This window comes from Alligator mississippiensis, chromosome 5 (assembly GCF_030867095.1).
Source record: "Alligator mississippiensis isolate rAllMis1 chromosome 5, rAllMis1, whole genome shotgun sequence".
Classification (NCBI taxonomy): Eukaryota; Metazoa; Chordata; order Crocodylia; family Alligatoridae; genus Alligator; species Alligator mississippiensis.
This window is the reverse complement of record NC_081828.1, coordinates 188,031,175-188,050,782: the sequence shown is the minus strand read 5'-3', so window position 1 is coordinate 188,050,782 and position 19,608 is coordinate 188,031,175. Positions and strand designations below refer to the sequence as shown.

At 43.0% G+C, this 19,608-nt stretch overlaps 1 protein-coding gene across 1 annotated transcript in view; it reads right to left on the bottom strand.

Moving 5' to 3' along the window:
• The window catches only part of GPR158 (G protein-coupled receptor 158), a 385,566-nt gene that overhangs the window by 362,470 nt on the left and 3,488 nt on the right, over positions 1 to 19,608 (bottom strand). Inside the window, exon 2 of the mRNA XM_014608949.3 lies at positions 2,593 to 2,698. Within this exon, the coding sequence (XP_014464435.2) occupies positions 2,593 to 2,698 (106 nt within the window). The remainder of the gene's footprint in view (positions 1 to 2,592; positions 2,699 to 19,608) is intronic.

Genomic DNA, 19,608 nt, shown 5'->3' with positions numbered 1-19,608 from the left:
TGTAGATAAGTATTATGCTGTAGGTTCCATTAATTCTCAAGGAATAAGACATGGAAACATGATGCAAATAGAATTAACAGGAATGCAAAAAAATCAAGAGTATCCAAGAGCTTTGCAAAGAAAAAGTCAGCTGACCACCTTATGTATAATATGAATCACAAATCCAGAGACTGCAGAACCTTTGACATAAAGTAGATGATATTCTGCCAGCAAATAAACAAAATAACATGCACAGATATTTGCCCCAACAATGCACAAGATGAATTCAAAGACCTCTGAGAATCCTTGTAATTGTTATAGGCTTAAGCATACTTCCACTGACTTCAGCTGGGACCCTATGAAACAGACACTCTATTGCATTACCAACTCACACCAGCAGTCTGTTTCAAACAACACAAAAGGAGACTTCCTAGCCTTCCTTTGCTAACAGATAAAAAGAAATGTGAAATTAAAATATTTTTGCAAATCAAAGGAAACTCCCTGTATTCTTTAACATTTTCCTTTATGGCCAATTTAATTCAGCACTTAATTTTCCCAAGTAATACACCACGTGCCACATATATTGCAATAAAATAGAAAGCACACAAGTATAGCAATTTTACTAAATGTCATATTCATGAGGAAGCTGCTTTTTCATAGCCAGAGTGTTTTTATTCAGGGAAATGAGAGTTTCCACTAGTAAAAACTACCTTATGTTTCCATGAAAATTTCCAAGTGTGAATAAGAAGCCATTTTGCTTGGGATTTTTTTGGTTTTATGGCAACCCACAAGGAGAGAAATCTCAGCCTATGGCCTATTCTCCCCTGCAGAAAGACTGGAAACTTGTGCAGACAGATCTGTGGCTCAAAGATTGAATTCTTAAGTCATCTGAAGACCTAGCAATGAGTCACAGTAGAGATCATGTTCAAATTGAGGAACTGCTGACACCAGTGACAATAGCAATCCACAGTAACTTTTTCCCTTACCAGTTTGTCAGCAGTAACAGTATTTTGTATGACAGTCTCCACAACATTCTTGCTACACCTCAAATTAAATTGGAAATTGTGATTATGGAAACACATCCAGCTTAGTTTGAATTTAACCTCATTTTCTAAAATGGATATGAAGCCTGGTCCAGAAATAGGTAAACAGAAAGACTTCCATGGATTGGCATGTGTCCTACTGGAAGTTGAAGACCAGTACCAACCCCCTTTCCCACTGCCTTTCTATTAAGGTCCCCCAGCAATATGTTTCCTTTCCTCTTTGTTGCTGGAAGAAACATAATTCAACATGTACTATCACCATCTCCCTCAAAATTTATGTTCATGGTGCAGAGACAGGGGAATTACGATTTGCCAAAAACACACTCAACCTCAGGATGGCCATCACATTTTTGAAAGGGGAAATCTATAAATGAGTAGAACCAGATGGAAATGGTTTTCTAATGACAAAATAAATTTCCCTTTCCAATTTAGAGCAACAAGGCAGACATCTTTGAGAAATAATAGTACAAAAATGGTTTTCTTTCAGTTTCATCCTTTTAAATCTGTTAGTTATTTTTACTATGACTAGCTTGACTTTTCATTTTGAAATTTCTTTTGAACTGAAAAAGCAGAATTTTGGTCAAAAATGTCAAAATGAAATATTTCGATCTTTTTTTGGAGCTACTCATCAAAAACAACTTTCCTGAAAATTATTTTGGCTTTCACAAATCATTATTTTACTACCAAAAATTAATAAATTCTCCAACAGGATCTATTGATGACAATGCCACCCTAAGTAGACAGTTGCCAGCTTCTATATACATTATCATAGTTCTTAAAAAGTTTTTTTAAGACATAATATGGGATTGAGGTGTCCAAGTTCCAGTAGTAAGTAAATGGGAATTGGACAATTAAATCCATTTTGTGACTTTGACAGTCTTTCCCTGTATAAATAATAACTCCCTGTCTCCATCCCCCTCTCTTCCATATCTAATGATCAGGTTCCATTTTCAAAGCTTTAGTGCATGCTTCTTGGCTGGCCAGTTTGGATTATCTGTGATGCAGCTATAAATTAAGTCAATGATAGGTGTCAAATTAAGCGTCAAATAAAAGCATTTAGTCAGTTCTGTCAAAGTGCTGGCATTACCATTTTAAAGCAAAAGGAAAAAAAAAAATCACAAAATCCAATTTTGCCCATTACTGCAAATGCACATTCCAAAGCAAGTCGTTTTGAATGCATACCATCAGCATTTCAACCGGTTTTATTACATAATCCAAAATTTTCCCCAGCCCAAAGCTAGAGACTCTCATTACAAAGCTATTTTAAGACTGTGCATAAAGGGATGCTTGTTGTTTGCCTCAGTAGTAGAACTTCATATAAATCATTTCACTGATAAATCTTCTTTGTCCCTAAAGCCAATGCCTCTACATAGTAAAGTTCAATTTTCTTATATTTTTGAGTCGATACTCCTGGTACTCATACATATCATAATATCTTGATGCATAGAGAAATCCTTTCAGGACAAATCACATGTAAGGACTACAGAAAACAAGACACTCACTACCAAATATTTTCTAGTGGAAAGATTACTTACTATTAAAGTTTAGCTCTGTTTTTAAATGCTCTTACCTCAGAATTGTTGAGATGGCATTTGTGGGTTCCTGAAAACCACCCTTCACTTGAACATTGGTCAATGTCCAGCTTCTGCAGGTTTATATCAACCTTAACAACACCTCTGAAACAAGAAAGCAGCAATTAGTACAGGAACTTTAGTTCTACCAGTTAACCCTTTATAACTGTTAGCTATCTACATGTGTACAATGCGAACCCAGCTTATACCTTAATGGAATTTGGGGCAAAAAAATTAAAATCTTCTAAAGAGAGACTTTGTTCAGAGCTCTAAATACATAAATAAGGCATTCACACTAGCCACTAAGGCTGTGGTTCTCAAACTTTTTAGTCCAAAAACACCCCTCAAAAATGCCAACTTTTAGTTTTCATTTGTTTCTTAACTACAGAAAAATACTAGAGCAGTTTTTCTATTGCAAAGAACCATTGGCAACGCGTAGGGGGTGCATGCGCACCCCCTGAGATTGGCGGTGCACCCCTTAAGATTGGCAACTGCCAATGCTGCTGATGGCGCCTGCAGGCAGTAACTGTTCGCCACCCACACCCCCTCACCACCAACACTGCTAGTGGCATCTGTAGGCAGTGGTGTCTGCAGGTAGTCACCAATTGCCGGTCAGCCCTCGCCACCCTCGCTGCCAACCCCGCCACAACCACCTACAGGAGCTTCCCGCTTGCCGCCACCACCCCCCCCCCCGCCACTGCGACCACCTGTGGGCAGTCGCCGTGCCCCCCCAGCCTTGGGAGGCATGCAACATTCATGCAAAGAACTAAAAAAAAATCACAAGTCAAAATGTTTTTAACTCTACAGATTCCTATCTAAAATATCTGGATTTATCTTGCGAATCAAGTTTGCGCACCTAACAGTGGTGATATTACATGGTACCTCTGAAAAGTTCTCAAGGCACCCCAGGATGCCATGGTTCCCTGGCTGAGAATCACTGTGCTAAGGCAATGACTGTGGCTTCCATGAGCGCGTCCAAATGAGTGCACATATGGTCTGTGGCATCACAGACCCATCTGCCACACCACAAACTCTATACACCATTCATGCAGGTTAATTTGAAGTGTTAATTTGCTGGAGATCCCAGTGTAAAAAAATCCTGCACCAGAAAAAAGCAGCACAACACACACAGTGGCAGTATGAAACCAGAGCCTGGTCAGCCAAAGCCGCACTCCGTCTGCTGGCCAGGCTCTGCACACCCAGATCAACGCTGGTGGAGCCCTGGCATGCCCCCAGAGCCCCAGGTAAGGCTGCTGGGGCCAGCCAGGTGCTAGCCTGAGCATCCTCTACCACATGCAGGTCAAGTTTCCACGTACCAGAGCACACGTGCAGGGGTGTTCCCCAGGGACAAGTAACAGCAGCAAAAACATGTGCTGCTGCTAGCTGTCCACAGGGTATGCATATTCCCACTTGTCTGGATGTGCCCTATGGGGCTAAAATGCACTGAAGTGAATTACTATGAGACCATAACCCAGAAAATACTCCTTAAATCTAAAAAAATCTGTGATAAGATGGGAAACATTCAGTAAGTTATATAGTCAAAAATTGGATGACTCTCAGCCCTTCAAGTTTTAAAATGAAGCTGCAAACTAAGCTAAATATCACTAATGGCCTGCAAGTCTAATTTTGAGAGCAACATACATTGGAGGCTAGCACCAATAGGATGTTTGCTGGAGAAGAGCTTTAGCTTCTGTGTAATACAAAAAGCAGTACATAAGTGTCAGCTCTACTGTTCTAAGCCTGGGTGATACTGATAACTTACTCTCTAGAAGACATCCACCTGACAAAGCAAGACTAAATCCTGCTCCTGACATCCATAGAAAAAAGTTCCTGCTAACTTCAGTTGCTGGATCAGTCTCCAAGACAGAAAGTAAGGAAGCCTTTTGGATTCTTTTACTTAACTTGCACACAATTTTTACTTTATTGTACACACAGCACCACAGCCCAATCCTTGTTTGGTCATTTGGGCAACATCTACAGAGTAAATGTACAGCCCACCCCAGCTGCCATCTCATGCACACTGCCTTTGCAAAGCCTTTGCTGCAGGTTGTTTGCACTGCTGAGTGACACTGCAAATTAGCCAACCCACAGAGCTGCACTAAGGCTATGTACAGACATTTGGGGAGGATAGGGGAAGGTTCGATCTTATTAAAAATGCCCACCTGATCTAACAGAGTTTGCCCAGATGCAGACCTTATCCTTAGACTGACCTAACTAGGAATCTAAGTGTGAACTGTATAGGAGTTCATGAAGCTGAGATCAATCAAAAAATGGCTGACCTGATCTAAGTTAAGTGTACCTCAGAGATAGTCTAACTTAGATCAGGGCCGGTGAGATCATCTAAGTGAACTTCTGTATAGTTCCCAGCACAGCCTTGGGTCTGGGGAAGGCCAACCGCTGGCTTCAGCCCTAGGGCTGCAGTTTTCCTACCTGACCCCCTGAGCCATTTAAGCCCCCTGGCCCATCCCCCAGATGAACACATCCCACCCCCTCTGCAGAACAGCCAGTGCCCTCTTCCCTAAGCCCACCAAATACCATATCCTGCAAGCCACTCCTGGTTCCAGATTGACTGGCATTTACTAATGCCAGAAGCCAATCAAAATAAGCCGGGGGAGTGGGGAAAGGGCAGGTGGGATAGATGGGAGTAGGTTTGCTGGGATGGGGGGATGGTTCACCTGGGGCTGAGAAGATCAGGGGCTAAAAACAACCCCTGGTTTAAGGATGGGGAGAAGCCCTCCCATCCCCCACCCTGGAAAGCAATCCTATTCCTGTATAGAGATACTCAATAAGGAGGTAACAGAATTGCTCCTACACAGTAACTGGGTAACTTTGTGAACTCTTTGGTCAGTGGGGACCAACTGTTTGGGACCCCCACACCATAAGCTCACCCGACCACACCAAAACCTCCCAACACCCCCACAGATCCCACTCCCCCCCACCACAAGCCCTCCAAGCCCTTTGCGGACCCTGCTTGCCCCATCAATCCCACCAAACCTTCCCAGTCCCCACCAACACCCTGCCCCACTAGCCACCACATCTCAACTTACCTTAGACTGGGTGGCCATTTTTACTCAATCTAACCTCCCCCTAACCTCCCTGAATGTTATGTTGTAGGTCAACATAAATTACAGAGGGCTCAAACATGCATATAGCTATCATGTTAGCTCACACAGTAGACAGCTGTTACTGTGCCTTGCCACTAGGTGATGGGGAACAGGTTAAAAGCCTGTTTGTTTTCAATAAACTGCTACATTGGGATGGTTGTGGATAGATGACATCTAAACCAGTATAATTTACAGAGATCCTCACATCTGTCTCCACCAACTTCACACACCCTTCAGAATACTGCTTTTGCCCACCTTTTGGCCCCAGTTAGCCTATACATACCAACAACTACATGCAGCCCAAGAAAAAGAAAACAGCGTTTCACAAAGCATTTATAGTTTAAGTAATTCTTGCTCTGAAATGTTTTATGCACATTGCACCACCACCCCCTTTATATTCTTTTGGAAGAGGGCAGCACCTAGACAATGGGAACCTCCAGTGAGAATTTCTCATTTTCTCCCACACATGGAAGAACCCAATCAAGGGGTTCTTTTCTGGCCAAAAGTCCTTTCCTATTCTCCACAGAGAGGGTGCTACCTGGGAACAGACAAACTCCTACCAACAATTTGGAGATTCACTCTAACCCAACCCCACAAGTAATCTGTGCTGTCCACCCCTAAATATTAGGGGTGTGCAAAGTGGGCCCTATTCGATTTGGATTTGGCCTGAATCAGGGACAGCAATTCAATCCATTGATTCAGATCAGTGTCCTTGATTCGATTTGGCCAAATCCAAATCTGAAGATTCAATGCTGATTCAGTGAATCAGCGATTTGGACATTGAAACAACTTTAAAAGTTTTTTCTACATGCCCTGAGGTAGCAGGCATGGCTCATGATTGCTGCGATGCTGGGGCGCATGCAGCATCCCACAGGAGTGTGGGGGAGCCCTCCATGTGCTCAGCCGTGAACCCAGAAGTGGACCGGAAATAGTTCTGGTCCACTTCTGGTTCTGCTGGGGAGGGCGCAGGAGGCTCCCCATGCCCTGCCTCTGGCTTGGTGATCAGCTGCAGGGTTCCCCCCCCACCCCAGACCCAGGAGGCACCACTCCCCGGCAGACTCGGAAGTGGACTGGAAGTGCTTCTGGTCCATTTCCGGGCCTACTGCTGAGCATGCTGGGGAGCCCCCCATGCTTCAATGGGACACACCATGCATCCCAGCATCACAGCATTCACGAGCCCCTGCTACCTAGAGGTATGTAGAAAAAACATTTAAAGCTGTGTCTATGTCCAAATTGCTGAATCTTTCCGAATCTCTCTGAATCTATTCAGAAGGTTCCAATTCATTTCAGAGAGATTAAACGGTCCTCTGATTCGATTTGGATTCGGAGATTCGGCCACCGAATCGGGACGAATCTCCACCAGATCAAATCAGGGACTGAAGCTTCACACAGCCCTACTAAATATGACCTAAAGCTCCCAATCCTGACTGCCCAGGCAAAGGTACTCTGTCTGTGTTCAACACCCCATCTTGTGCACAAAATGTGCAATAAGGCAATATACTCCTCCCTTAAACCAGGGATTTAAAACTCATCGGACCTCATGGGCCAGGTGAGTGTACCTGAGCTGGTGTGTGGGAAGGGCCAGGACTGCCCACCCAGCAGAGCACTCAGGCACCAGGTCCTGCCTGCATACTGCACGGACCATCCCCAGGTGCATGCACCACCCCCTGCAGGGTTCACACTGCCGATGGCACATGTGCTAGACCCAGCATTACAGGCAGCACAGGGAAGCAGTACAGGACACCACGTGCAGTCCATGCTCTGGACCCCTGTGATGCCTGCAATGTCAGATCCATCCTTCACGCAACAGACATCGTGCACCCCATGCCGTCCCCAGGGGCTGGCACGTGTGGCACATGGGCAGGATCCAGAATCATGGGCACTCTGCAGTGGGTCCATCCTGGTCCTATCCCCAGGGCATGTGACACAGGAAGCTGGCACAGGGTGCACACTCCATGTGGCACCCCACTGACCAGCCCTGCATGGGAGCTGCAGATTTAGCAGAGTGCCAATGGCACATGCACCCTGTGGCGGCCCCCTGTGCTCCGTGCAGTGCATACAGCATGCATCGGTCCTGGGGCTCGCTGTGCAAGTAGCCCCCAGGGCTAGCACCAAGTGCATGGGCTGGACCCAATGCTTCACATACCACCAGGTTTTGGGGCATGGGCTGCATCTGGTGTCTTGTAAACCCCCTGTGCTGCCCATAGTGTACATGGTGCCAGGTCCAGTGTGCCATCATATTCAGTGTATAAGGCCAGGCCTGGGGCCAGTTCAGCAACCCACAGGCAAGATCCAGCCCACAGGCCATATGTTTATACCCCTGCCTTAAATCAGCTGGCTCTAAAGCTCCAACACAACCCACTGCATAGCATCTTAGTGATCATAACACGTTACTAAATGTATCTAGGATCTATGGGGCCTGATTCTCTGTTTTCCTCTAGCTTCATTTACACTAGTATAACACAAGGGTAAAATGCTACTATTTTCACTTGATAGCATTTCAGTTCTCTTTACAGTGATATAAATGATTACACTAGGTACAGGGCAATATAGAAGCAGATCGCTGGTGTCTAGGAAATTGAGTGGGATGCTTCTAGTACATACTAAATAGATCAGAAAGCACTCTCTGAACAATCAGTCTCATGTGCCAAGAACCTAAAAGCTTTCATCATCAAAAATTTCTCCTACAATATTAGAAAACTCCTTCCAACTGAAAGCAGACCAATTCAATTCCCAGTTCATCATACCATACTATAAACAGCTCAAATGCAGTGGTATGAAGAAAGCCAAAAATGTTCAAAGTGCAGCTGCACATCTAGAAAGAAAGAGAGAGTTTCTTTCCTTTTTTCCTAAAACAGTTCCTATGGAATCAATTAGCATCAGGGAGATAAACACTCATGTTCAGAGACTGTGCAGCCACTATTACTGCCTGACTGCCTTGCTGCTGTTTGGATTTAATTATTAAAAATTGCATTAGAAACTTTGTACAGACTACTTTGTACATAAAATTATGGCAAATGTCATAGTAGACATTCAAACAGGTGAATTCAGAGATTTGTTTTCAGTCAACAAATCTATGTACATCCTCAATTAATCCACTTTTAAAAAGAAAACAACATATTATGCTACAGTACCTCAGCCAAAGATGTTATAAGAAATCCAGGCCTTTACAAAGTTGTATTTCTACTGCTAAATAAAGAGAGATCCTTACTATAGATTGCCTGCCTAGCACCTACAGCCATAATTTCTATCCACTGCCGAGTACCAGATCCAAGAAACACATGATGCCATCAGCTATGTGCTCTATAGGAAGGCCCAGGGTGGAATAGGACCCCTACTAAATGGGCAGAAGCAATTGGTGATGGACAGGGGGGACAAGGCTGAACTCCTCAACGAGTTCTTTGCCTCTGTGTTCCTAAGAGAGGGGCAGGACAAGGCTCTCACTGGGATTGTAGAGAGGCAGCAGCAGGACGCCAGACTACCAAGCGTAGACCCCGAGATGGTGCAGGGTCACTTGGAGGAACTGGATGCCTTTAAGTCGGCAGGCCCGGATGAGCTCCATCCGAGGGTACTGAAGGCACTGGCTGACGTCATTGTGCAACAACTGGTGGTAATATTTGAGCAGTCATGGCACATGGGCCAGGTCCCAGAGGCCTGGAAAAGGGCCAATGTGGTCCCCATTTTCAAGAAGGGGAGGAAGGAGGACCCAGGCAACTATAGGCCAGTCAGTCTCACCTCCATCCTAGGCAAAGTCTTTGAAAAAATTATCAAGGCTCACATTTGCGAGAGCCCGGCAGGAAAAATTATGCTGAGGGGAAACCAGCACAGGTTTGTAGCAGGTAGATCATGCCTGACTAATCTAGTCTCTTTTTATGACCAGGTTACAAAACGCCTGGATGCAGGAGTAGGGGTTGATGTCGTATACTTAGACTTCAGGAAGGTCTTCGATACGGTATCCCACCCCATACTGGTAATCAAGTTAAGAGGCTGTGACTTGGATGACTACACAGTCCAGTGGGTGACAAATTGGCTAGAGGGTCACACCCAGAGAGTCGTAGTGGATGGGTCGGTATCGACCTGGAAGGGTGTGGGCAGTGGGGTCCCGCAGGGCTCGGTCCTTGGACCGATACTCTTCAATATCTTCATCAGCAACTTGGACGAGGGAGTGAAATGTACTCTGTCCAAGTTTGCAGATGACACAAAACTGTGGGGAGAAGTGGACACGCCGGAGGGCAGGGAACAACTACAAGCAGACCTGGACAGGTTGGACATATGGGGCAGAAAACAACAGAATGCAATTCAACAAGGAGAAATGCAAAGTGCTGCAACTAGGGAGGAAAAATGTCCAGCATACCTACTGCCTAGGAAATGACCTGCTTGGCAGCACGGACGCGGAAAGGGATCTTGGAGTCCTAGTGGACTCCAAGATGAACATGAGTCGGCAGTGTAACGAAGCCATCGGAAAAGCTAATGGCACTTTATCGTGCATCAGCAGATGCATGACAAACAGATCCGAGGAGGTGATACTTCCCCTCTATTGGGCGCTGGTCAGACCGCAGTTGGAATACTGCGTGCAGTTTTGGGCGCCGCACTTCAAGAGGGATGTGGATAACCTGGAGAGGGTCCAGAGAAGGGCCACTCGTATGGTTACGGGCTTGCAGGCCAAGCCCTATGAGGAGAGACTGGGGCACCTGGACCTCTTCAGCCTCCGCAAGAGAATGTTGAGAGGCGACCTTGTGGCTGCCTATAAGTTCATCACGGGAGCACAGAAGGGAATTGGTGAGGTTTTATTCACCAAGGCGCCCCCGGGGGTTACAGGAAATAATGGCCACAAGCTAGCAGAGAGCAGATTTAGACTAGACATTAGGAAGAACTTCTTCACAGTTAGAGTGGCCAAGGTCTGGAATGGGCTCCCAAGGGAGGTGGTGCTCTCCCCTACCCTGGGGGTCTTCAAGATGAGGTTAGATAACCATCTAGCTGGGGTCATCTGAACCCAGCACTCTTTCCTGCCTATGCAGGGGGTCGGACTCGATGATCTATCGAGGTCCCTTCCAACCCTAGCATCTATGAATCTATGAATTGAACCTGTTAATTTCAGGCTAGGAACCAGAATGCTTAAAAACTGTGTAGTAAAAAACCTTACGTATTTATTACATCATCAACAAACAATTACTCTCAAACAATTAAAACCATTTGCCTGTTATTTTATTCATAGTATATCAACAGCAATTTCATCTATTCAGAGCCACTTGACAAACACTGAATCACTTTTGCTGAGCTATGTAAAAGTGGGAAATATTATCATCCCCATTTTAAAGGCAGTACTGAGTCAAAAATGTATTAAATTATTAAGATTTCACAGGGCACTAGTCACACAACTATGATTACATCTTGGGAACTCCTTGCTTGATCCATTAGACCACAGGTGGCCAACCTACAGCACATATGCTACAGGTGGCATGGACAGCTTGTTTGTGTGGTACGCAGCAAACTGGGGAGCAGACATGCAACTTGGTGGCAGACAGATTAGGGAACAGAAAGAAGAGCAGTAGATCAGGCAGGGGAGAGAGATTGAAGTGGCACTCAAGAATGGTGGGGGTTAATTTGTGGTATGCCAGCTGAAAAATTTGGCTCCCGCTGTATTAGACAATTCTACATCTTGGCAAGAATACAGTATATACCAGAAAGAACAGTGATAATAAAACCTGCAGAGTCATTTATTCCTTTGAATCATGTGTGGCCAAATTCAGATTTGGTGTGAGCAAATGAAACTCCACTCTGGTCAAGTTATGCTTACTCATTTTAGGCCACAGTTTAACCTTTAATATCTAATTCATACATCTCTGAAACAGAACTGAATGGGCAACAGACTGGGTCTCTGCTAGGTCCATTTTTTAACAATTTGAAATGCTAAAACTGCTGGAAGTATCATTCTTCTCATGTTCAACTATAAATGAAAATCAAGCCCTGACATTTTAAAATGTACACACATTTAACTTGCATCTTTGCATGTGCAATTCCATATTTATCTTGTGAATTAAATTCCAGTGTTTGTTGATCTCCTTATTTTAATATTATTAAATTGTCCAGCTCTTCATGCCCCAAATGATTAAGGTTTGAGCAACAAAAAAAAAAGTTAGCATACCACATGCATTTAATATTGTATATGTAAGCCATATGTGTGGATTAAGTTTCCTTAGCAGGATTTACTCCCCGACCTTATTAAGACTTAAAAGAACTTTCAAGCCTCTGATCATGTGCCTTTAACAACAAGCTGTCTGGCTACACAAAGTTATTCATTATGTTCAACTGACTCCTAACTTGATCAAAAGCGAATCCCATCCCTCCAGAACACCTGGGAGCTCTGTGATATTTTTCTTCATCATTTTGAATGCAAAAGTCAGTGGGTTTGCAGCATGGCTAGTTCTGCTACGTATTGGTTTCAGTGTAGTTGCAAGTAAGCAAAGCAAGTGAATAAACTTGCAGGACTAGGGCCAAATCTGCTTCCCCAGCACATCTTATAAACTAGACCCTTTTGAAAGCTTTTCAAAAGCCTTAGCTTAGTACTTTGGCTCTTGCAAAGAGATGAGTTTACCTGGTGAAAATCAGTGCTGATTCATTCCTATTACAGCTGCCGCAGCCTCAGCTGGGAGACTATATAGAAGCCTTAGGGAAGCAGGCCATTACTTCCTGTTGCAGAAGAGATTTTTTCCCTTGTGTGGTCTGGTTTTAATTGGTGGAAGGAGAAACACCCCCAACATATTTTCTCTGAAAGAGGCAAGGTGAAAATAAAGTGAACTAAGCACTTGCTAGCACTGTTATGAGTGGCAGAATAATTACAAAGCCTTCTCCTTTGTCTGCAGTAGTAGGCTGCATTGTGTAATGAGCAGGCTGTTGTAGAAATCCTATAATGATCAAGAGATATAAAAGGATGGAAAAGCAGCCAGGGGAAAAAAAAAGCAGCCTGAAGCTAGAACAACAGTACATAGGACCCAGAACAATTAGGGACTGCAAATGCAGAGCAAGAATTTGAATATGCATTTGGGTGCATTTTAGACTAGGGAATTTGTAACTAATGCAGTCTACACCATACAGCACAGAAGAGTAAAGTATCTTTCTAAGTGCTCTGCAATAAGGCATTGAACAGTAGAAAACATTTCCAGCCTTTCCATACCAGGGCTGGTTGAAAACCCCAAAGCTGTATCCTTGAAACATTTCAAATGAAATGTTTTTGTTCAAAATTCCCCATAGAAAACACTTTTTATCTCAACAAGAACATATAAATGAAGATTAAAATTGTCCTTTCAAGATGGTTTTCAAAATTAAAACTTTTCATTTTTTGGTGTGGAAAACTGTCGAAAAAAATCCAACTCTTTCCGCAGGGGATTTTGACACTGTCAAAACTCCTTGTGGCATTAACTTCAGGCAAGGTTTTTATTAGTTTTGTTCCACACACCAGTCTTCAGTCCACACTCCTGAAATGTCCCAAGAGTCATGAGGTGACCCACCCGTTTTTACCTTTTCTTTCCCAGACCCCTGTGCATTGCCGTAGTTTAGAATAAGCAAGAAGCAGATCTGGCTTGTGCCAGGGAGACAGAAGAGATTAATTCTTAAGACTGAAGAGGAGGGGGGAAAAATAAATAATGGTTCTTCCTAACAGAAGTAAGAAATCATCTCACCATCAATATAGGCTGCAATCCAGAAATAAAACTAACCACTCTCTTTTGGAGACTTAGACAGTTTCTGAAGGTGAAGAGCATCACTTTGAACTGTGCATCCTCTTCACTATGTTCTACTAAACCTCAGAAGCTTGTGAAGATTCTATCAATTTCATTTTAATTCAATAGTTCCATTAACCACTATTATAGCCCCTATTACTGGCTATCCTTCTCCATAAATATAGCTTCTTTAATCTACTTGAGATATGTAAAATAATATCAGAATAAATTTATTGTAAAGTGTGTGTGTGTGGCATTTACAGAATACATTATGGCTCAGTGTGTTAAAAGAGATTTACAGCATCCATTTAGGACAACCTGCCATTTGCAGCACATCCATCACAGATGTATGCTACACCATATGATATAAGTATCCTGATATGTAAATGATGACATATTTCTGTAATGCAGTTGGGATTAATACAGTAGTTAGTACAGACTGGTTAACCACCTACATGTTTAGTTATTTTTGATTCAGTATTCAGAAAAGGGAACATATGGAAGAAGACATCCTAGTACGTATAGAGATCAACTACTTCTAAACATTATATTTATTGAACTATGAATAATTTTTGCTTTGCTGTCTGGGTGTAAGTGTTCAAGACAAGTGTGAACAGCACAATAGGAAAACTAAACTTGTCGGCATAACATCAGTCTGATTTTTAGCCAACTGAGAGCCCTGCTTAGCCGAACGCAAGCCACAGTGATAAGTTAATAATAATATTAATGGTAATTATAGACCATCTGGAAAGCAAGTGTATTTTATCCATTGAAAGCTAATCTTCTTATGACTATAAATATTTGTCTTGTATCCTTGTTTTACAATGTTGACACAAAAAATAGTACTTTGAGTTTCATGTTTAACATTTTGGATTTTCAGAGATGAGAAATTATTAGTTACAATTATGTATAATGGGTAATTGTTGAAGAATGATGTCATCAAGGATTTTCCATCAGATCAGAAGGTTTGATTTAAGAGGCTTTTATGTCTGTCTTAATTTTCAGTACCACTGTTTGTTGGCATTCTGTCTGCTTCGAAATCTGTGCCAAAAATTGATTTAAGCTTGTTTTCCCAGCCTACTAGCTATCTTGATAGTTTCAGTAGTTATAATATTTCATTGTAATAATGTGTTGTAAAAAAAACAGATATCTGAAGGATTTTTTTTTACATTAGTGCACATTATAAACTGAAAGTGCAGGTTCCCTTTTTCTCATACTGCTTATAAGCAGAGCCACACAGTATGATTTGCCGAAGACTTAAACAGTGACAAACATTATACTTCTGTCTCCAAGATCTAGAGAGTCTTTTTTGGCAACGAGGGCAGGGCTCAGTTGAGCAAGAATGCAGAGGCTGTCTTCTGCTTCTGTATATTTATTTTTGGACAGGTAAGTGTTACAGACAAATAGGATGAAGGGATGCCAAACACATGACTAAGAAGCAAGTTCTTCTAATCGTGTAATCGGTTCTGCTTATAGTCTACCCATATAAGCTAACAATTCTATTAGTGAAGAGGATGTAGGGATAGAGAATCAGCAAGATCTCCAGGAATTTAGAGAGAGATAAGCATATGAAGAGAAGATAACCTTTAACAATATACATGATGTGGACAACTTGACCAAATTATATCCTTTCTTTGTAAAGATTTCAGCAGTGATATATATACATGACATATATACACTATACATGAAAAATCCTCCTCTCCTTTCCATAGAAGGCAAGCAGCATGGCCTAGGTTTTCAAGAGTGAGTAGTGATTTTGAGCATCCTGATTTGGAGATGTCCAATCAGAAATTAAAGAATCTTGAATTTCTATGGGTCGATGTTAACAGCTTCTGAGAATCTGGTTTTGTCAAGGTATCCTAGTGAGGCATCCAAAATATATATTACCATTTACTTTTTTAAAAGCCGTAATGTAGAACTGAAGACTTCCCGAGAGACTTTCAAGCCTAAGTATCATTCAGAGTTAAAGACTTTAGGGGGCTTTATGTCCCTAAATCACCCAGCCATTTTTTGAACATTAACCTTTATCTGTATATGTATGTGTCCACTTGGAGCTATAGATGGCTCTAGGGACTTATTCTGTACATAGAAAAGAACTGGATTTTGATCTGTTCCTCTCTACAATTCAGCTTTCACTAATAGCAGAGATACATATTTTTCTAAGGCCTTAGTAGTAGAATTGCTGCTGTTTTTCAGCATGCATTTTCATAAGAGTACCAGCTTTCACTAAAAATAACTGTAATCAGAGTACAGGGTATAGCAATGTGGGCACATAAATTAGGATTCACCTGCAGAGGAAATCCCTGGGGCCATTTGAAAAAGTATTACAAAATGTGGAGTAGTTAGATCTGAAGCCTCTGTTGTCAATGAGATTATTTAGGATTCTCACCTGCCTTCAGATATATGGTATGCATTGCTGCATATCTGTGGATGTCTCTGTAATTTCATCAAAAGAGCTACTTAAATAGTTTTTCTTGCTTAAATTACTACTTGGCTGAATTCCATCATCAAGGACAGCCCTTCATGTGGGGGCTTCTGCATCTGCAACCTGACATTGTGGGCAAAATAAATAAAAATCATGGGGCAGAGGTTTGATTTTCATAGACCTTCAGAAAATTACTTCCAGACTTCCCCTCCACAGGACACAAATCCCCCCCTCCCCCCATAGGGGTAGTAGGAGTTTACCCACAGAAGAAGTTTCCTCTAGTCTTCTGTGCTCTATTCTAAATCAAAATAACCGCCAAAAATGGTAGCATGTAATTGTATCCTGTTCCCTCAGAAACACCACTGTTTGTTGTGCTTCCAGCAGTGAATCAAGCAGTATTTTTCATATATAGATTTATATATTATTGTTATTGCTACTGTTCCCTTGCCTCTATTTTTATCCATACTCTGTGACATCTTAAACAATATGAACCATCCATTATTGAATAGCTAGAGGAAAAATAATACATTGTGGACACTGCCCTAAGCAGAAAAGAACAGGTCTCTACCATCTCTTTTCATGACCAGGAAGCCAAAACTTTTGAAAGTTTCACAGAAATAAATGGCCCTTTTCTCATCTTCAGAGTTGATTCTAAACCTACCCAAGCCTTCCCCCTCCCCATCTTCAGATAGGCACTGGTATCCTTGTGTAAGGAAATGGTAATGCCACCACTTCACAGAATTTTCAGAAGGTATACAAGAATATAATAAGCCATAACCTTTATCCTAATGGAGTGATCTTTCTTTCACAATTTGAAATAGGAGAAAGAGGATTAAAGATGTCAGGGAATTAGAAATTAGAAAACTAGTTTGTGTGTGGAAAATAATTTAAGGAAGGATTTAAAACACATTTATAAGTGGAAATTAATAGTCTAGAGACTGTCTTTCATGTTTTCAGAACTTATTTAAACCCACTTTTGAAGCTGTTGTGCTAACATATTTTCTCCTGTGTTATATTTAAGAAGCTACAGTAAAATATATCCTGGGGAATTACACACTGTGCATGTTCCTTTATTTTCTTTAGCCATACACCCTCCACTGAACACCTTACTATATAGGCCAAGACAGGCCATGCCCAACTCCCACTGATCAGTTAATGGTGATCCCATGAATTCCACTGTCTTTGTAGAGGGAATGACTGGGTTTGACTATGCAGCAAAAATGCTCGATGGACCAAGGGATATCTTTCTAATAATCAGTGATAAGGATGGTATGCCAGGAAGACAGACAACAAAAATAAAAATGATAATACCTGGTGCAGCCAAATTTGAGAGTGAGGTTTCTGTAAATGCTCCAGAACACAGCATCATTCAAGCTAATTTGTCAGCTTGCTGAGAATGGTCATACATTGCCAAATAACCATCACTCATATGCACTCTCCCAACAGTTCTATTTAAAAGGAAGCTTGGAAATACATACTTAACTCAAAGAGAGAGTAACCCAGGCCCTGAAAATATTCAGGCCTGCTGTAAAAAACCTCCCATGAGTAACAGATATGACCATTTCTAATAATGGCAGTGTATCAAGGTTTGTACTCAAGAAACTATAGAAAACCAAAAAGGGAGCCATTAGTACAGTCGAGTCAGGGAAGTATTAATGCCACTGTACAAGGCATGACCTCATCCAGAGTAATTCTCATCACCATGTTCAAGAAAGTTAAACTCAAACTGAAATAGCTGCAGAATTGGCTGCTACGAAATGTAGGGCCTGGAATTTGCGAGGAGACTAAGAGTTTGACTTATTCAGTTTAGGAAAACACAGACTAAGAGGGGATGTGATTGACATCTATAAATGTAGGGATATAGGGGGTGAGGGAGTAAACACCAGGGGTGGGGGAATGAGCTATTTAGGCGAAATCACAGCTATCCAACTTCTAAGTAGCCAGGGGCCATAGACCACACAAGCAGGGGCAGCACTAGTGAGAGCCAGAGTCATGGGTACCCTGAACTGCACACTGGACAGCACCTCCCTGATGTACCATGTGCCTGCACACCCCCTTCCTCCCACTTCAACACATGTCCGCACAGCGTGAGCCTCACCCTCAGATCTCTACCCATACCACCCTACCCTCTGGGGCAGGAGCAGGAAGTGGAAGCCAGAGGAGGGAGAGGGAGCCCAAAGGCTCTGACTGCTGTTCATAGACAGAGGGAGAAACATTTTGAGGGGGCGGGGGAGGGACTGAGCACATGCGTGCATTTACCCTGCTTTAGCAGATAAGTCTGTGGGGGAAGGGGCAGGGGGAGAGGGAAGATTGAGGCCCCGCCCTGCACAGCCAGGGCAGGGCACAGGACAGATCCATGAGCGGCTCATTCGGAGGGCATCCGGCACAGGCAGAGGGCGGCAGCTCCCGCCACTGCACGCACCTTGGGAGGCATGGGGAGCATGTGCCCCCAGGTCTGCGCAGGGCAGGGCAGGGCAGACTGAAGCTGTGGCTGCAGCCCACCCCTACCAGGAAGAGCCTGGTGCCACCCTGGCCCCCGCCTGCAGCAAGTCACAGCCCACCCTGCCCCGCTGGACCCACGCCCCCAATGAGCCGTTCGCAGCTCAGTCCCACGCCCCACCAGTTGTGCAGTGCCTGCCCCAGCCCCACTCATTTCCCACCCCTGATGCAGCCGCCAGAAGCCTGTGGTTGTGCTGCTTTGCAGCCCTACCGCTGTCCCGTGTTTGGGGAGCTAAGCCCCATTAGCCCTCCCCCCCCCCCTTCCACTGCCTATGCCAGGCAGCCAGAGTGATGGGGACAGTGGTGGCCAAGAAGGAACCTGGGGCTGCAGCTTAACCTTTTGTGAGCCCCATGTGGCCTATGGACCATTAGTTGGACAGCCCTGAGGTAAAGGATAAATGGCACAAGAACAATTGAGTATATGCTGGCCATGAATAAATTTAGGTTAGGAGTTAGAAGAAGTCCCTAAACATTAAAGGAGTGAGATTCTTTACCAGCTTTTCAAATGGGTTACAGGAAAAATACTTAACTACTTTAAAGATAGAGTTTGATAAATTTATGAAAGCAATTCAATCATATGGTGCCTCCAATAGCAAGGATGAGGATTACATCACCCCTGAGGTCCTTTTCAGTACTACCTCATAATATTGCACCAGACAGCAGTGCTTTGCCAAGGCTGTGAATAACTGTTCTTATTAACCTAGCACTCAGTTGAAGCAGCATATCAGACCAGTGGAACACAAAGCTTCTAGACCTCTCTGTACCACTGAAGGTACTCCCATGCCTACATATAACAGAGGTTTGGAAATCAGATGGAAAAGATTATACAAGGCTCATTAAAATGCAAACCTTATGACCATACCACCACCGTGGGCAGGTCTACCCCACAATTCCTATTAGTCAGACCTTGTAAGGAAGGGACTAGGGACAGTAAATTTCATCTAGGATGCATTTTGCCTACATAAAAGTGCCCTCTTTGCTATGAACTGCAGGGTTTCCTAAATAGTAAAATAATCCCATGTCATTGCCACTGTGTAATAAGCAATCCCTTTTTAAACTTTAACAGCAAAAGTAAAAGCTAAAATATGGTGTTTTTTTCTAAGGAAATAAGAGATCAAGTTATTACAGAACCACTTAGTCAATGGCAATCTTAAAAATGCAGGGAAAGGATCATGCTCTACTGGCTTCATCTTAATATTGACCAGTATTAAGACAATTATTGAATCAAGTGTTCCCAAATTTTTCTTGGCCCTCACCTCAGACAGTTGG